The sequence below is a fragment of the Drosophila nasuta genome, chromosome 3, assembly GCF_023558535.2.
Source record: "Drosophila nasuta strain 15112-1781.00 chromosome 3, ASM2355853v1, whole genome shotgun sequence".
In the NCBI taxonomy this organism is placed as follows: Eukaryota; Metazoa; Arthropoda; class Insecta; order Diptera; family Drosophilidae; genus Drosophila; species Drosophila nasuta.
The window spans coordinates 41,768,847-41,788,022 of NC_083457.1; the positions used below are offsets into that span (position 1 = coordinate 41,768,847).

Here is a 19,176-nt window from a genome sequence, read left to right on the forward strand (position 1 = left end):
CTAAATCCATCCAGATTCACACAATTGTAAGCATGTAAGAAAATCGTAATGAAATCTTGAATTGAAATTTATAATGCTAACTTTTCTGTCTTTAGAATTTTCAATCAAAACATTAATTTAACATAGAGTAAACTTTAAAATTAAAGGTGATCTGATTAACTTAAAGATGTTTGATCTAAATAGTTAAGTAATTATATTTAAGTAAATGCTGATTATTCAGCCAAAAAAATTTTAACTTCAGTCAACGGAAAATTAATCTTCATTCAACATTTTTCTTTCTTAATACCTAATTCCTAATTTCCTAATCATAGTTCAGCAATTATATTTGACTAAATGCCAAGCTGCATACATTTGCCTTAGATATAGACTAATAAAAGACAAAAGTTCAATGACCAAAAGCATTTCAATTGCCATATAAAAACATTCAACAGCGACGATCGTGATGATGATGATGATGACGATGACGATGATGAACATGCGGCTGATGTTTTTGTTTTAGTTTTTCCCTTGTTGCTGTTAAAAATAAAGAAAACAACAACATTTCCGCTTTTGTTTCTTTGAATTTTGACACGCTAGTAGTTGTTGTTGTTGTTGTGGAGGAGATATACAAATTCTATACAAACACATTTATTTACAGCTCAGCCATACATTGGGATCATCATAATGTTGGCTGCAGGTTGCCTTCTTCGATGCAGATGCATTGCACTCTTTCCTGACGCGTGCTGCACTCCCCTTCCCCCTCCACCCCACTCTGCCACCGGCAAGCTTCAAGTGGCAGCGGCACATGCCAAGCAAAGTCAACCCTCGATAGCTTCAGCTTCCCAGTTTCCCATTCGCAAAGTGGCTGCCACCTATGATTCCGTTTGGTCGCTTCACTTGCACTTCAAATTCAAATTTAGAGTTCTGAGCCCGCCCCCCTTTGGCATGCCCCTTGTCTCTCGACAACTCCCCCAATTCAAAATCCGCCAGCGTATCAAAAACGTTGGCCGCCTTGCGTCGTGGCATTAAAAATAGAACTTTATGATGTTTTCGCCTCTCTCTTATTTTCCGAACTCCGTTTTGGCGCAGGAATTACATGCATATCCGGCCCCAGAGTCAAGAGAGAGAGAGAGAGAGAGAGAGAGAGAGAGAGAGAGAGAGAGAGAGAGAGAGAGAGAGAGAGAGAGAGAGAGAGAGAGAGAGAGCGACCACTTTACAGTCCGTCATTGTGTTCCAACTATAAACAATGTTTCGAGTTGAGTAATTGTCCAATGAATCCTGTAAACAGGATGCGCCCCAAGAATTGGGTGACGAGTAGATTGACTACATATGTGGCTAAAGTTGAGAGAGAAGAGGAGAGGAGAAGCGTATTCCGGGAAGAGAATAATTATAGCGAGATCGAGAATGAACTCTGAACAATTTGTGGCAGATTAACAGATAATTTATGGTAAACCGCAAGCCGAAAAAGACTTTCATTTGAAATCGATTATAAAATTATTTACACAAACAACACAGCGAATGAAAAAGCGAAAGGCGTAAAAAAATATTTAACTTAATTTGTTGTTCTTGTTGTTATTGTTGAGGAATATTGGCGAGTGTTTTCACTGGCTGTTGAATTTCACATTAAGAAGATTTGCGCTTCTTTATCTCTGTGTAAATAATTGAAAGAGCTTCTTCTTCGCTGTGTTGTGTGGAATTTATGGCCGCATCTCCAACTGCATTTTACCTACGCAAAGAACCGTTGTTCAGCGTCGTGGCTGCAGCAGTTAAAAATAAAGAGTCTGCCTCACTCAATAATGCAACAGTCACAGCCACAGCATCTGCAACATGAACGAGTAAGGAAAATAAGAAGAACAACAACAACAAAAAGTGAGCACTGCAATTGCGCAGCAAGTGAGGCCCCCATCTACGGGACTGGGAGAGATTGGCGGCTGGAGAGTATGGAGAACCAGGACCAAAATAGATTTATGGCCGCCAGTCGCGTCAGTTTCAAGAATCGCATCGCTCTGGGTGATGGTGTTACTTTTGCTTTTTACTCTCTGGTAGCTTATTGGACTTGAGCTCTGTGGCAGACACTTCCTTCCTTTGTGCCACAGGCCATGGCCAAGCTCACGCTCTCTCTCTCTTTCTCTCCCTCTCACTCACGCTGTTTTATTAATTGCCGTGATTAAAGTCGATGTGGCTGCCACGAATGTCTTTAGCACATGTCACATTGTTTACCCCTACAAAGCATCCATTCGCAGACATCATCTCCCTTCCCCTCTCAGTTCATGACAACCACCTACTTACTGCCTGCTTACTTTGTCCCATGCCACAGTCGACATTTCCTTGGTCCACAAAAACTCAGCTGTTTCGCTGGCCTAACTTGACCCTAGCATTCAAATTGCATTTCCATGTTGGCGCCAGACATAACGCCATCAACATCCAGGCGCATCTACAACACGTCTTTATCCTCACTTTTCTTTTCATCCATTTCCATTTCCATTTTGATTTCTTTGTTTCCACTGTGCGTGGGTCGAGGCCATCGGTGAGATGAGGCGTAAGTGGCCAAGAAGACAACACAAGGAATAGCTGACAACTCATTAGGCCATAACAATTCGTTTGGGTTAACACAATCATCATGTTCTAGAGATTTCTACGAAGAACACGTACTATATTTATTCCATGAACTAAATTTTTTTGTATATTCTTATACTATATATATTATATTTCTTTGCGGATATTCCTGTAAATCATCGTTTATATTTGCATCATATTTCAACATAAAATTAATAATTCTTAAAAAAAATATGAATCATTTTGAAAACTTGAAAAACTATTCCAATATCATCAAATTAACAATTTTAACACGTTTTTATTTTCATTTTTTTCCTCCACTTCCATTTTGATTTCTTTCAAGAAATATTTATTGTTTATATATTTATTTACTTAATTTTAACAATGAGAAAACATGTCAAATTCTAGTTTGAAATTATGAAATACTTAATTTCTATTTAGTAATTATATTTTAATACATTTGAAAGATATTCCCAAAAGCTGCCTAAAACACAAAGTAATTTTATTGCCTTGTACATTTTAAAATATTAATGTCTTGTAACAGTTAGGAACTGATTTCTATATTTAGTTCAATGCGAGTTAATTCACTTGAACTGTAGTTAACTTAATTATGTAATCGCTAATCAAACCTTAACGAAATTCAACTTTGTCTGCTGCATCTCTGGGCAACAACAAAATCCACTTAGAACCAGAACAGAATCAAGGCGACAAGAACAACAACAACGACGACGACGAGTGCACGAGATATAAATCATATAGAATATAGATTATAGAATAGCGCGAGTACGTAAGAGACATGCCTCATTCCCCTCTTTGATATAACATCAGCACCAAAAATGCAATAGTCTTTCTCCCTTTTCTTCTCCCCTTTTTCTCTCCTCACTGATCGAGGCAAGTTCATTACGCTTGAAAAAGTCAAACGTTGAGAGCTGCCGACAACACCTGTGTTAAATCCGTTCGTTTTGAGCAGAAGGGAACCGGGATCGTGATGCCAAAGGCGATGGCAGTCGGGAGAATAAGGGGGAGCGAGGAGGGGGTGTCGTCAGGTGAGCGCGTGAGTCTATTTTGGATGGGTTCGCTAAAAGTACAAACAGCTATTTCAAAATGCCAAATTGCGCGACTGCGTCACCGACGACGACGACGACGAAATCTCTAAAAACCGACCGGCAAATGCTGCCAACCCCTGCCGATCTGCCCGCTCGCTCTCTTCTAAGAGCCCCACTCTCTCGCGCGCTCTCTCTCTTTTGGTCTAGTGCATGGGGGATAAAAGATTTGCAGTGGCACTCTGTGAGGTTTTTGACACTGGCTGCCAACTTGGCGTTGTGTTAGACAAATTCTGCGCTGTGGTCCTTCTTCTCCGTGTTTTCCCTTTTGGAAAATGTGCGCGAAGAAGAAGAACAACGAACAGTGGCAGCGGGAGAGAGAATAATAAAAACATTATTTCTCGGTAAATTTATTTATAAACCGCACACACTTGTTCCAATGGGTCGCTCTCTCTTGCTCTCCCTCTCGTTCTCTCTCGCTCGGTCGATCCTCGGTAAACAGCTGCTAGCTGTCGGACTGCGTGCTTTGGTATTCTTCGTGGTTTTCTTTTGGCTGTCGGCTGTCGTGTGTCGGCGTCGGCTGTCGGCTGTCGGTTGTCGAGGGCATCGTCACCTCCTCGACGCGCACAACATGTAAAAACTGTAAGTGGCATTGCAAAGAAAGTTTAGTTCTTTCTGAGATCTCGCTGCGTTCGGTTAACCGAGAGAGCGAGAGCACACGCATCGCATCGATCCCCGTGCCAGGGCAGCAACCAAAGAAGTAAAAGAATAAGAAGAAGCATCAATCGATGATATACTGTACACACACATATCAACACACATTCACAGCAATTACTGACTAAAGGGATCGCGCGTCGAACACTTGTCGCTTGTCGCGTTGCGTTTCGGTGATTGTGAAATTCGTGAAAATCGCAAAGAGAAAAAAAAGAACTTTCTGATCGGACTGCGAGTGGGAGGGGTGCTCCGGGGGTGTAGTGTTGTATTTTGTTGGGTGCGGGTGATATATTATTGATTCCGCATCGACTGAATCATCAGCCTATATTCTGAGTGCCGGCCACAGGCAACTGGCAACTGGCAACCAAATCCGATTCCAATTCCATTTCCAACTGGAGCGACACCGCCAAACAGCCACGCTTCAGTTAATCAACGGACTTGCTTCCTGATCCATTAAGTGGTGAGTAATCATAGTGAATATATAGTGTATCTCTTTGGTCTGCTAGACTTTCCACTTTTACTTGGCATTACACAATGGTTCCAATACGCAACCCTTCGCCTCGTTCCCCTCCCATTTCTATATATATTTCGACTACATATTTACCTATATCCCATAAATGCAAAACGGAACGATGATGAGTACAAATATTATACCCGGCAAATAGTGTTGTAATGGGTATCATAAAATGTTGTCTGCAACGGTTGAAAGCATTCATCTGTTTTACGTCAACAACTAAGTTTTTATTGCCATGATTTATGACATTATTCGTCTGACTAGCTGACGATCTCTATATATATTTGGCCGATTCAGAGACAATATTAAAAGTTAGAGCTACTAAATTTGGTGACAAAACACTTACATAAACGAATAGCACATTTAAACTAATTGTCAGCATACTTTCTTAGTAAAATTAGATATTTCACCGAAAGATGCTATTTTCTTTACTTTTTTCCTAGGTCAACATTAATTTCATAATTTTACCGAGTATTACTAAGTTTGTATATGATTGCTTCTATATTTTTTCGAAATTATCGCCTCGCAGACCCAGAAAGAAGAGATCGTAGCGGGCCACACTTGTTAAATTAATATTATTATTTCTTTGATATTTTGACATTTACGTGAGAAATGTGTTTGCATTGGCAATGATCGGCCAAGCAGATGGATGATCATCTCCGCATCCGACTGCCCTACGACCGACAGTTCAGACTGCGACTGGCGTACACTGAAAAAAATAAATGGTTCAAAATCAGGATTTGTCTATGTGCTTGAGATTTTTTTTTTTTTAAACTTAAAAAACACATCTTGATTTCAAGAACATTTGATATCAGATCAAGTTCTTATTATTTAGAGAAAAAAGTCTTATACTTTCAACACCACAAATCTGATTACAAGGAATATTACATTATATTTCACATATTTCTTTTTTTTTGTACTATTTTTTATTTTACTATTTTATTATTTAAGAAATGAATATTCTTGATTTTCGAAAACGATCTTTTTTTTCAGTGTATGTATATTATATAGAACTGTTGACAGTTTTCGACTTTTCAATCTCACTTCCTCTCGAACTGTGTTGCGTAAATAGTTAGAATACGATAAATACGAGCAAATATAGTATATAGTATGTAAATATCTGGCTAATCATTTAAATTTCTTGTCACATATAGCGTGCAAAATGCGTCGTTGTGGCCGAAGAAACTGCGTAGAACGCATAGCACAATATATGACAACCTAAAATATAAGATATATAGACTATAGAGTATCTGTAACTATGATCAATGTCAGCTCATAATTAGGCACAAAATGTGTCCGTTACAGGTGCATAACCCAGAAGCCAAACGATGTGACGACGATGTGAGTTTACAGATTAATGTAAATAGTAGAGCAAATCCTTTGTGTGTCCCCGACATTGTTTATAATTGGTGCTTGTCGTAAACATGCTTCCGATGCATTGCGATGCGACTGCAAATGAGTCCAGCGACGATTGAGCAGGGCATCAATACTATAAACAATCCAAAGAGAGAGAGAGAGTGAGTGAGATAGAAAGGGAGATTATCGAATCCAAACAATTCAATTCAATTGGAAAGGGAGTCCTGTTTGTGGCATTGACACTTGCCCTCGACTGCGGCACTGCGGCACTGCAGGCGCCGTGGCCAGCATCAACATTTGTTTATTGCTCCATCTTGCATTTTCAAGTTTGAACTAAAATGTAAACTATGCACATTTCCACTGCCTGCCATCGATCTCCCTATCTCTCTCTTCTTTCTAGGCTGCTGCCCCTGGGGCTGTTTTGTGGTTTATAAATAGTCGAACCGAGCAGCAGCCACCACCGACCGGCCATTGGTTGGTAAGGCCAACCTCTGCCTCCATCAACCGCCTCCGCCTTGCACCTCCTTCCCCCTCTTCGGCAACCTCAACCGGGCATAGCCATTAACATTTCTGTGCTTTGTGTACATTAACAGGACTTTGAACTTTCTTTGGTGCTCTGCTCTGTTCTGCTCTCGGCTTATTTTGCGCAGATTTCTACCGTAAATATACACAAAAAGCATTTTCATGTCCATTGTGCCATTGCGTTGCGTTCAACACAAAATGCACTCGGAACACACACTCAACGGATGCGGATCAGATGGGTCAGTTGCTATATATTCGATATATATACATTCAGCATTGATTCACTTCGAGTTCGAACACAGCACATGTGGCGTATTTATAATTATTTAAATATTTATTTAATTGATAAATTCATTACTGCATCTCAAATGTTCTGCACAATTTGCAGAGCTAACATTTTAAATCTCTTTTTTCGTTTTGCGCTCGATTGACTGACTGCTTGATTGATTGGCAATCGACACGAAATGGAAAAAATTGTTGCATTTTCATTCCAAAATTCAATTTCAAGATGTAGGCGTCACCTACGAGTATTTCTAGTCAATATTTTCAGTCTCTTCAGGTGGCATTTTACTTTATTAAAAAACATTGAAATATAAATTCAAAAGTAAAAAAAAATTGGAGATCATTTTTCGATAATTAACATAGCTGTTTATTTATGCAATTTAGTCAACTCTCTGGGAGGTCAAAAAGTGTTGAAATATTTGAGGAAAATTTCATTGGTAATTCCATGGGTGAATATTAGAATATTTTTATTAACTCTTTGTTTTCGAAGAAGAATTCTTTTTTATCTAGAATGCACATTATCTATTTTCTTAACCATTTTCTTTTCGGAGAAGAAGAAAAAAATGTATATCTATTTCGAATAACTTTTTTAAAATTTATTTTCAGAGAAGAAAGCATTATTATTAATTTTGAATATAAATTAGAAAGTCTTAATATCCACTGAAATAAATACGTAAAAAATAGTTGTATTCCGTTAAATTTCTTATTGTTTCTTGACTTTTTAATCTCTGAATTATATTCGGTGTTTATCGCCAGTGTGCTCTATTTATATTTAAACAACAACTATTTTAATGACAATTAAATATTAGCACATATAATATCAACCAGAAATTTAACATTAATTAAGCAATGATTATTATTATTATTATTTTTATTGATATAACGAATATAATACCTTATAAGTAAGGCTTTCGGGCTAATTAAACAATTATTAATACCTATTTCAAAAGATGCTCAACGGATCTTTGACTTTTCTCTCATTGTATTTTGTCTTCTTAAATGTTGAAATTGTGTTTAGCTTATTTGTAGTAACAATCTTTAGCATTTACCTTCAAAATTAAATATTATTATCATAATATACAAAAACTAGCATATAAAAATTAAACAAATAATTAAATTAAACAAAATAATGGTAATATTAATAGCTCTTTAAATGCGCAACACAATTTCTTTAAATATTCTATTGTTCTTTGTCTTTTATAATTTAGGCATTTGATTAAAATATTAATCATTTGTAGACATCAACTATTTAAATTACAATCATTAGCACATATTTAACCATTTAAAAATTAAATAAATCAAACTACAAAGTATACCAAAATTATAATATAGAAAGACTCGACTCAAATTGTATGCATCACTCATAGTCATATTTAAGCAGCTTTAACCAAATTAATGTGATTCGATTTGTAGGCAGCAACATGTGCTGCAGAGATCCCAACCCCACCCCTTCACCCTCCTGCTCCCATCCTCTACCCAAGCTAAGAGACTGCCAGTTGGAGGCCTGCACCAATTAAGATTCGCAGCATTTTCCTTTCTCGATTTTTTTTTTTTTGGTTGGTTCCTGCTCTTTGAGATGTCACATGCGATTGCCGATCTGCGATACGGGCCGGGCACGGGCCAACGAATAATTAATTAACGGCCTGTCACAAAAACATGCGACTTTTCGGACTTTGCCGTTGCTGCTGCCTGACATCGAAAATATTGCATAGACATTTGAATTTTGCTCTCATATGCAGGCACAATTTTCCCACTTGTCAGCTTTGAGTAGTCGAAGAAAATTGCCAAGAAAAAAAAGTGCTACCCCACGAATTTCTGCTTAAATCTTGTATATATAACTTATATATTATATAGAATACTGATTTTGCTGTGGAACAGACAGGTACGCATTTGCCAGGTGGTTGAGGGGCTTGTTATAAGTATAAATAATGCTTAGACACAAATTATACGTATAGAAGAAACATATGTCTGGCGCGATTTCGGCTCCCACTCGCATCCATCATAGACGATATTTATGATCCGATTTTGCTATATCCACAAAATTAGCTACCTCTCTTTGCATTTCTCTCGCTCTCTCTATCTTTCTCTAGGTGTTCCATTCAGTTGAGTTTTATGACCACAAACATTTTGATGTACTCTTCGAAATGAATTCATTTTCATCATTTTCGGCAACCGCAAGAACACAACTATTAAAAACAAAAACGCAGACAAAACTCAACAGGTTGCAAAAGTCTAGGGGCGCCTCATGTTTAGGCGAAAAAAATGCTGTGTTGTGTTGCCCCTCCACGATAGAAAGAGATAGAGAGAAAGGAGCAGCCCACGCAATCACGCGGCTGGCCTCAGGCCTCAAGAGAATTCTTTTTTTCCCGCACAGAAGAAAGGAAAACAAACAAAAGCGAAACAGCAACGTTGCCGCACACTGCGCACATGACCTCCGCAACGCTTACTTGCCCCCCACACACGCTGTTGCCACTGTAGTTGCCCCTGCCTCTGCCTCAGTTGTGGCAATAAGAATTAATCGATTATTTAGACAATTACGAAAAATAAGAAGAACACAACAACAACATCAGCAACACCAATAATAAACAAGACAAAAGTGAGATCGGAAATATAAAATTTGATTGCCTGGAAAAGTTTAATGGCTCATCTGATCACTTAGATTACGGTTTTCATAATGAAACTGCCCCAAAAAAAGCCAATATATATAATCTTGTTATGTGGAAACTTGATTTTAAAGTAAACATTTCCGAATTTAAGAATGAGTTTGCTTTTATTGAGAAAATATCTCTTTTTGTTTAGATCAGCTATAAAGATTATTTCATATTTATTTATGCCTTGCTCTAATTTCAATATATTACAAATTTATAGCGATGCACAATTTAAAATGAAATGAAGAGTTCAAGAAATATTATTTTTTTTTTCTATAAACTTATGTATATTTTAGAGCATATAATTAAATTTAAGAGTGAGTTCGCATTTTTTAAAAAAACCTCTCTTTTTGGTTGGATGAGCTATAAAAATTATTTCATATTTTTTTATGCCTAATTATAATTTCGATATTGTACAAATTAGTAACTGAGGATAACTTCATGGATTTAAGAAATATTTTAGAAAGATAATTTCTATTCACTTCTAAATAATTTATAGCATGGATAGTATAGTGAGTTCACTTTGATTGAGAACATATCTAATTGCCTTTCCAAATACTTTTTAAGTAGAAGAACTGAAAAGATTATTTTATGTTCGGGTTTTATGTGCCTCTTTCTTCTTATTTTATTGCTTTACAATTTTATTATAAGCCATGTAAACTTTAATTTGAATTGATCTTCCTGTTAAGAGGAATTTTTTTTGTATAAAGTACAAAGTTCGATCATTTTGTTAAATATATGATTTCTATTGGGTTGAAAATATTTAACTGCATATACATAATTCAATTTACAAATGAGTTTTCATTATAGAGAAAATATTTCACTGCCTTTCAAAATACTTATTGTTTAGATGAGCCATAAAGATTATTTTGTAATTATTAATGTCTTGATGCTCTCATTTTAATATTTTGCAAAATTTATTATAACTGAAGAAACCTTTGATATGAAATTAGCTTTTCTCTGTTAAGAAATAATTTTTATTTGTAAAGATATGCAAATATTCTAGTATATTTTGTATATATATGAGTTAGGAGTAGTTTTTTTGTTTATTTTGTATATTTCATTAAAATTACAAATTTATATTTACATTTTAAGATTAAGATTTTAGGATTAAATACAGCTTCTCGTCATACTTTTTGTATAATACATATGCCTCATAAATATTTGAAATCCTTATTGAAACGAATGAAAACTGTATGTCAAATTGTCTTCACTCTTTTTAGATATATTTTTTGTACAAAGTATAATTTGAAATCTTTTTATTTGATAGCTGGCTTGTCTATAATAAATAGATCTTTCATACAAGGTATTATTTTGTAATCCTTTTGTTTGATAGCTGCTTACTATTGACTTAGCTTCTCTATAATAAATAGATCTTTCATACAAAGAACAATTTCTTATCCTTTTATTAGATAGCTGCTTTCTATTGACTTAGCTTGTCTATAATAAATAGATCTTTCAACACATTCCTCAATAGTTTTTCATCTGCCAACAGTTGGGCAACTGCAGCTGGAGATATTCTCAGTTGTCAGAAATATATGATTAGCACTTACTATACTATAAAGTAGCTGACGATCCACCTGTGTGGTTATTTTAGGGCAGAGACGAGGGCAGAACGAGTGAGAGGGGATTGTATTCTTAGTGATGGCAATTACGTGTGAGATTAATCAATGCCAAGACAACATGCACAAATTATGCGCATTTCGACGTGAATTTATTTCTAATAACGCCAACGAGAAAAGCAGCCAACAAGTGCGAGTGCCGCCGCATTCGATGCTGATGCCGGTGCTTCGGCTGTTTGCTGACGTTAATCATACGCCCCGTGTGTTAGTGTTAGTGTTTGTGTTTGTAGCAGGCGGCAACCTCAAGCAGTCAGCAAGGTGACGACTATGATGCAGACGACTTTGGCGTGCTGTAGTTTGGCCTCTTGGCTTGTCCTTAATTAGAAAATTGATGAATATATCGCATAAATAAAAACACAAATCGAAAGCGAGCATAACGACAGCTAAATACGCTACACAAGTCTGCGATTTACAAGTTTAATATGAACAGCATTATGCTCGATGCATTTTAGTTTGAATACCATATTAATTTTGTGTCTGCCACATAGCGCAAATATTTTTATAATCTTTTGATTTGTGTGTTATTTTTGGTTAATTTTAATGACGCATCTGTTGCGCATTTAGCAGGTTGCTTCACCTTTTCGCTGTCATACGTCATTCTAAGTAGCAAATTCTTTGTTTCTCTCTTCTTGCAGACCCCCAGACGACATGACCAAGGATCAGCAGGCCACGCCCATACCCGAGGAGCTCTACAATCTCACCCAGCTGGCCGATGTTACACTGGCGGCTGGACCGCTGAGCACGGCAGCCAAAAACGCCAAAATGTTGCCCTCAAACACTTTCTACGCCTCCTCCGACGATGACTCCACATACAATTCGTACAGCCACAAGGTGTTTGATCGCCGAAAAGTTCGTCGTTGCACCATCTCCGACACCAATTCCTGCGCCAGCAGCCAATCCAGTGCTCAATCTCACAGCAGCAGCGAGGAGCAGTCACCGGCACAGAACAGCAGCAGCTCCAGCTCGAGTTCCAGTTCCATTCTGTTGGATGATGAGCACACGTGTCCCGAGTGCGGCAAAAAGTATTCCACCTCCTCCAATCTGGCGCGCCATAGACAAACCCACAGGTAAGAGAAACTATGCTCTAGTCTTAAATAGAGAGTAGTTTTTGAATTTGAGAATATTTATCTTAATAATGTTGTTCTTCAAATAAGATCGAATTTTAAAACTAAGAGCATTAAACTGAAAAACTCCAAGTTCTGAAAATAATACCAAAAATACCAGATTCAGGATTTGTAACCTTACCTTTCGAACCAATCGAAATCGTATAAATTTTGATTTAGCTGTAGTTACGTTGACAATATAGTATATTTTTTACTTTATGGTATATTTTGTGAATAAAGTATATTAATATACAGTATATTTGGGAATATGGTGTATACTTTGATTATGATATGTCAATATACCAAATACAGATTTCTGTATATTTTAGTATATTTATTATATATATCTTAAAAATATAATATTATAATCTGTAAATCTTCAAATTCTGAAAATGAGTCCAAATATACTAGATTTAGATTTAGTGTGTATAACCTATCCTCTAGAACCAATCGAAATTTAAATAAAGTTTCATATATCTGTAGTTGAGCTAACAATACAGTATATTTGGGACCTAGTATATTTTGAATATAGTATATTAAAATACCAATTACAGCTTTTGGTAGATCTTATATATAGTATAGTATAGTCTAGTATAGTATATTTGAGCTCTATAATATATTTTGTGAATAATAACATAACATAACATACAAACATACCAAATACCTCTCTTGGTAGATTTTAATATTTTCAGTATTTTAATTTTGTATATCTTAAAAATATTACCGCTATGTTTTGCTTTTATTGAAAATATAAAGCGGATATCTCTCAGTCGATCACACTCTACTGTCATAAAATTATCCGATTTTTTCTCTTATTGGTAAGAACCTTGGTATTTTATCAAATGCTTTCGAATATAAGATGCGTTTTCTGACTTTAAAATGTTTTTTTTTGTCAACGATTAGATTATAATTTTTATTTATAATTTATAATTATAATTTTTACTTCGACCAAAATCTTGATTATACAATATCTTTTTTATAGTGTACAAAATATCTTTTATTAATACAAAATTCTCTTGCTTTGCAGGTCAATTATGGACAAGAAGGCGCGACATTGTCCGTACTGCGAAAAGGTGTATGTGTCGATGCCTGCTTATTCGATGCATGTGCGCACCCACAACCAGGGCTGCGAGTGTCAGTACTGTGGCAAGTGTTTCTCCCGACCCTGGTTGCTGCAGGGACACATACGCACACACACCGGAGAGAAGCCGTTCAAGTGCAACGTGTGCAGCAAAGCCTTTGCGGACAAATCAAATCTGCGTGCTCACATTCAGACGCATTCGAACACGAAGCCTCACACCTGTGCACGTTGCGGCAAAGCTTTTGCCTTGAAATCGTATCTGTACAAGCATGAGGAATCCTCCTGCATGAAGAATCGCAGCGAATCGTTGCCACGTGCCACAGCCAAGCAGCAAACGGAGTTGGAAGTCACAGCAGAGACAATGACAGCAAAGTCAACATCATCTGTTTCTCCAGATTCAGCAAAGTCAACGCTGGCACACAAGTTGCTGCAGAAGGAAAAAGATCGCAGACAAGCTCAGGCCAAAGCTCAAGCTGCTCTAGCTTATGCTTATCCCGGAACTCACACCGATTCCTTTGGCATCTACGAGAGCTTCAAGCGCAATGCGGTGTTGCAACCAACTGTGTTGCAACATCCGAGTGCGGTGTACCAAGAACATTTGTTGCCGCTGTCACTGCCACTGCCGTTGCCCTATCACCAGCACTTTCCACATGCCACAACAGCACCTGCAACAGCAGCTACAACAATGCCCAACAATGTGGAGACGGATCAAGAGCAACCAGTTGACTTTTCACCCAAAAACAATTTCACACACTCGGCCAAGACGAGTCCATTCGAGCTGACCGGCAACTATGCCATGGTTGCCTAGCTTACATAAGAAAATCAATGCCCCGGTCTGACTGTAAAAGACAAAAAAAAAACTGTTTGAGAGAGAGAGAGAGAACTAATTGAGGAACCACACCAAAAAAAAAGCAGAAAACAAAAGTAAAACCCATTTTGCATTCGATTTTAGGAGCTTACTGTAGTAAACAAATATGTGATAAATATGAGAAAAGAGCTAAAGTACCATTATAGAGAGTAGTAGACGATTCCAACAGAAATAAAAACAAAAAACAAAAAAAAAAATAATAATCTGAATATCGATCGAGGGAAGCAGCACGATCTGCGCTTAGTTGTAACGAGGATTTAGAGACTTGCAAAAAATGTTACCAGTATTTTTTTAGCACTACTTAAAACCACAAGAAAACCAAAAACAAAACTAAAACAAAACCAAAAACATATATACTTATATATACTCTATGCGAATATGGATTTTATACAACCAGACGACGGATCCCCAGTGATCATCACAGATATTAGAATATAACATATAATACACATACTCTTACATCTTACATACATATATAGATACATACATATTTATATTACTTACCAAATATCTTTACGTTATAATGATTTCTTTGTTTTTAAGACAAATTGCGACAATTTCCTGCTTCACAGCACGGAAGTCCAACGAGCGAATCTCTAGTCTTTCTTTATCTTTAAACCCGGCAGCATTGCACCTTCCCCTCTGCCTCTGCCTCTGTCACCACAATCTCTGTTTCGGGGGCAGTGGCAAGGTGAAAGGGGAATCCTCCCCCTCTGTGCAAGTGTCGGCGTTATTTTAAGCACATTACGGCCGCATGTGGTGCAATACGAATTGTCATAACTATAACACTAATTAGCCACACACATACTTAATTATATATACTTATTTATACCTATATATAGTGCATATATATTTTTTGTACATTTGACATATCTCTATCTATTATTTTGTACATTTTTGTAGCTCTTAATATTATTACATTTTGTTTGTTTTTTCTTTTCATTTTTGTTCTTTCTTGCGTTGTTTGTAGAAACTCACTGCATTTTGTATACTCAACGACACCTACAGCTAAACAGACCAAAGATATTCAATATACAGATACTTATATAGATATACTCGTATATATATATGTACAGAGAGTACATTATGTATTATAGAATCGCACATTTATTCAAAATATTAAACGAGAGATCCACCGATCCCTGAAAATAACAACGACTTATCTTTTAAATGCTGGAATTGTAAAATAAGGTAAATAAAAGTATTTAACAGAAATTCAATGAACAAATTAATAAAAATTTGTGGCTGCCCAGAAAACTAAACAAAAATTTTGCAGATACTTTATTAGATTGATCAATTATTAATTGACACAGAAATTTTCCATCTTAAAACCTTGCTTTATTTAGGAAAAAATGTTTTATTTATATGGAGCGCTCTTAATTATCTTTAAAATTAATATAGTACCCAACATTCAAAATAAAATTTTGTATAGAAAATATTTGTTTTTTTTTTCTTGTCTTTAAAATTGATTCACAGATTGATACACTGTTAACCAATTTTTTAGATAAATCTTTTAAAATCACTTATGTAGCAGCACTTTTAATTACCTTTGAAATTTATATAAAATATATGGATAATTCTCAGTCACTATTTGCAGTGAAAAAAAGAAAATGTTATGTTAGTTTTAGAGCTAATATTGATTTTAGGAATTTTTTCTTGTTTACTATAAAACATTTATAAAATCGTTGTTTTATTTTCGTACGAATTCGGCGTTTTTTGAAAATTTCTGATTGAAATGCCAAAGAAATTTTTCGTATATGTTTATTTTCACTTAACTAGTATCAAAGGTGACAATTCACGCATATATCATATTTAAGAGATCAATTCAAGAAACCGAAATACGTTTTTATATATATACATTTTACTTTCGCTAAGATTCGAAAACAATTGTTTGAATCTTAATAAATTCAAAAGCAAATCTGAAAGCACTTTTAATTACATTTTAAAATTAATTTCATATCAAAACAGATATCACAATAAATAAATAAATGATCTATTCAACACGTATATTTCCCATGGTTTTGAAGTCAATAAACTTCATGTCTGACTATAAAATTTGGAATACTTACAGCGCTAAAATTTGTCCAAATAAGATTGTTAAAGTATATGAATGTACGACAATGAATAGAAAATATGCCAAAAAATTAAGAAACATATAAACAAAGAAGAACAGACATCAAAATCAAGCATGCTTCATATTGCTTTTGCTGACATTGGGAGTGTTTAGTGGTTTTTTCTGTAACAACGAAACTTTAAAGAATGATTCGATCAAGATTAATGTGATTACAAACCTTGAGATCAGGCCCAATATCACCGACGGGAGTCTCGAAATTTGCAATCTTTGGGCCACCCAAACGCTGTATCAAATCGTCATAGGATTTTCCATGCAAGAAGCAGACCAAGATGACGGTCATATTATCACCTCCCAGGCCATAATTGTAGGCAGTGGGTGCGAGGCAAAAGTCCATGAGCTGCTCACAGATGAGATCCGGTTGCATGCCCCCAGCGATGCGTTCACGCACAAAATCCGCCACCTGAGGACTGCTCATCACATCCCAGATGCCATCGCAGGCGAGGACAACGAACTCCCAATCCTCGGCGATGTCACAGCACAACACATCCGGATCGGCAGTGACAATTTGCTCCTCTGGCTTCATATTTGTATTGCGCTTGTACATGAAATCGCCCAAAGCACGCGACAAAGCCAAATTGCCATTGACTCGATTGTTCTCCACTCGTCCACCGCCAGCCACAATACGCTTGATCTCCGACTCATTGCCAGGCTTGTGATCCACAGACAGTTGTCGCATCATACCACCCACGCTGGCAATAGCTCGCGAGTCTCCAGCATTGGCGCAATAGAGTCGTCGGTCCTTGATGAGCACCACGTTGGCCGTAGATCCTGCCATCTGTTCACCCCAGCTGCCATTGTGCAGCATCTCGCGATCAAAGTCGAGAAAGGCACGCTTCATGGCCAGCTCAATGGAGCTGCCAAAGTACTCGGGTCGATTGGTGATAAACTTGTGTAAATGTTTGCCTGCAAACTTCGAGACAGCTGCTCCGCCATGGCCATCGTAGACGCCAAAGAATGCCGCTGGAGGATCATCGGGCAACGAGAGTATGTGAGTGTGTGCATCCTCCATTTCAACGCGCCAGCCTTGCATACAGCTGCTGCCCACGAGGAAGGAGGCATTGGCACAGCGTGCTGTGTCCTTTGTAGTGATTGGTTCCGAGAGTGATTGGCCCATGATCAACTTAAATAACTGCTGGAAAGTCATTCGATCAAAGGCGATCCAATGTCCTACATCAGACGATAGTTGAAGCACTTTCTGACAATCTCTTTCACTTACCTTTTGGTCAAATAAACGTTTATCACAAAATTTCTAAATACTTTGCTTACTTTCTTTACTGGCTTGAGAGCTAGGGGAATAAAAATGATTTATAGCTAAACAGATTGAACTCACAGCGTCTACTTATATTAAATTTGTTCCCTCGTTTATGTATGTTAAAACAACATTTTTTAGTCATTTGAGAAACTGTGCTCTAATACAAATAAATGGATTTATTTGAAGCTCATAAAATGTAAAGAAAATTAAAAACGGAAGCATTTAACAAATTCTACAAAGTCTATTGAATTTATTCATTTTAATTATTTTATTTTACTAAACATTCCTACATCTGCCCTGAAAAGTATGCTATAAAATTGTAAAAAGCCGAGTTTAATAAAATCTAAAACATTTGTGAAATATATGAATTTATATTTGTAATGCATTTTCTTTAAATTTATTATATTCTCTGACCAATTTTGTGTTATCGATATGGCAACCTAATCGAGTTTTATGATATTTATATTTCTTCAGCAAATTACCCTTAAAATTATTGCAGCCCTGAAAAGTATGCTACAAAAATGCAAGTGTGTGAAAATAGTTCTAATTATTTCATACATATTCTACATGGTTTCTTTGATCACTTAGCTTATCTGTTTAAGTTTGAAACACCGAAATTTCATATACACTACTCTTGCTCTTTAATTTGTAAAAAATTAAGTACTTATCAATATTCTACGAATCCTTCATCTTCAAGCCCCCAAAGCACTATGTTGAATTTGACCCGTTTTTGTGGCCAAAATTAAAATTTTTGAAATTAACAAGATTTTTGAATGCAGGTTTCTTGTATAATGAAGGTTATTACTGTAGAAAGGTATTTTAAAAAAGTGGGCGTGTCAACGCCCACAGAAATCGAAAAAAAGCGAATATCTAAAGCAATTTTTAAGTTAGCGACCAATTTTGGAACTCAGGATGAATGTCCTATTTCAAATGCGTCCTGCAAATTTGGTCCAGATCGGATACAAAATATGGAAATTATTCAAGAAAAAAAAAATCGCAAAGGCTTGACCAAGGGCTTGTTTATCATTTTGCGAAAAGTGACGGTTTTTTCAGGGTTTAACGCAAGTAATCTTAATAGGACAGCAAGATCAACAAGTTATGACAGTGTATATGGCATTTTGTTTCTCGCAAAAGCTTCTTGCTTACGCCACACTTCTAGCAGTTCTGCAATTCTGATCAAAATGTTGCTCACTAATAATTCAAATTACGCAAAAAACCGCAAAAAACGCATAATGAGCTTACATATTATGAATTCAGAATTGACAGATCTACAACATGTATATGGACACTCACTGAACAAATTTGAACATTTTAGTTAAAACCTTTTGGAAAGTTCAACTTTCTTTCGAAAAGTGACAAGGGAAGAACACTTACTAAATATACAAATTGTTAGAAAAATGCGAACAAAACACGCAACATATTAGTATCAACACATAGTAATAACTTGAAGAAGTAATATTCCTTTTGAATTTTATTATTTAATGATTTTTTGTGGAAGATAT

At 36.3% G+C, this 19,176-nt stretch overlaps 2 protein-coding genes across 4 annotated transcripts; one reads left to right on the top strand and one right to left on the bottom strand.

The window, feature by feature from the left end:
- Positions 1-4,190: 4,190 nt before the first annotated feature.
- On the top strand, positions 4,191-15,437 carry LOC132792287 (zinc finger protein ZFP2). The gene is made up of 3 exons (XM_060801581.1): positions 4,191-4,752; positions 11,872-12,303; positions 13,367-15,437. Exons 2-3 carry the CDS (start codon positions 11,885-11,887, stop codon positions 14,226-14,228), a joined length of 1,281 nt encoding a protein of 426 aa, XP_060657564.1. The 5' UTR covers positions 4,191-4,752; positions 11,872-11,884; the 3' UTR covers positions 14,229-15,437.
- Positions 15,438-16,273: 836 nt separating this feature from the next.
- On the bottom strand, positions 16,274-17,768 carry LOC132792686 (probable protein phosphatase 2C T23F11.1). Of its 3 annotated transcripts, none has more exons than XM_060802135.1 (3): positions 17,639-17,768; positions 16,580-17,551; positions 16,274-16,524 (listed from the first exon to the last, which is right to left on the bottom strand). In XM_060802135.1, the coding sequence occupies exons 2-3, from the start codon at positions 17,534-17,536 to the stop codon at positions 16,471-16,473; spliced, it is 1,011 nt and encodes a 336-aa protein (XP_060658118.1). In that variant the 5' UTR covers positions 17,537-17,551; positions 17,639-17,768; the 3' UTR covers positions 16,274-16,470. The 3 variants fall into 3 exon arrangements, with proteins under 3 accessions (XP_060658118.1, XP_060658116.1, XP_060658117.1); XM_060802133.1 differs by having other exon boundaries at positions 16,580-17,589; positions 17,639-17,765; XM_060802134.1 differs by having other exon boundaries at positions 16,580-17,554; positions 17,639-17,756.
- Between the last annotated feature and the right edge of the window lie 1,408 nt (positions 17,769-19,176).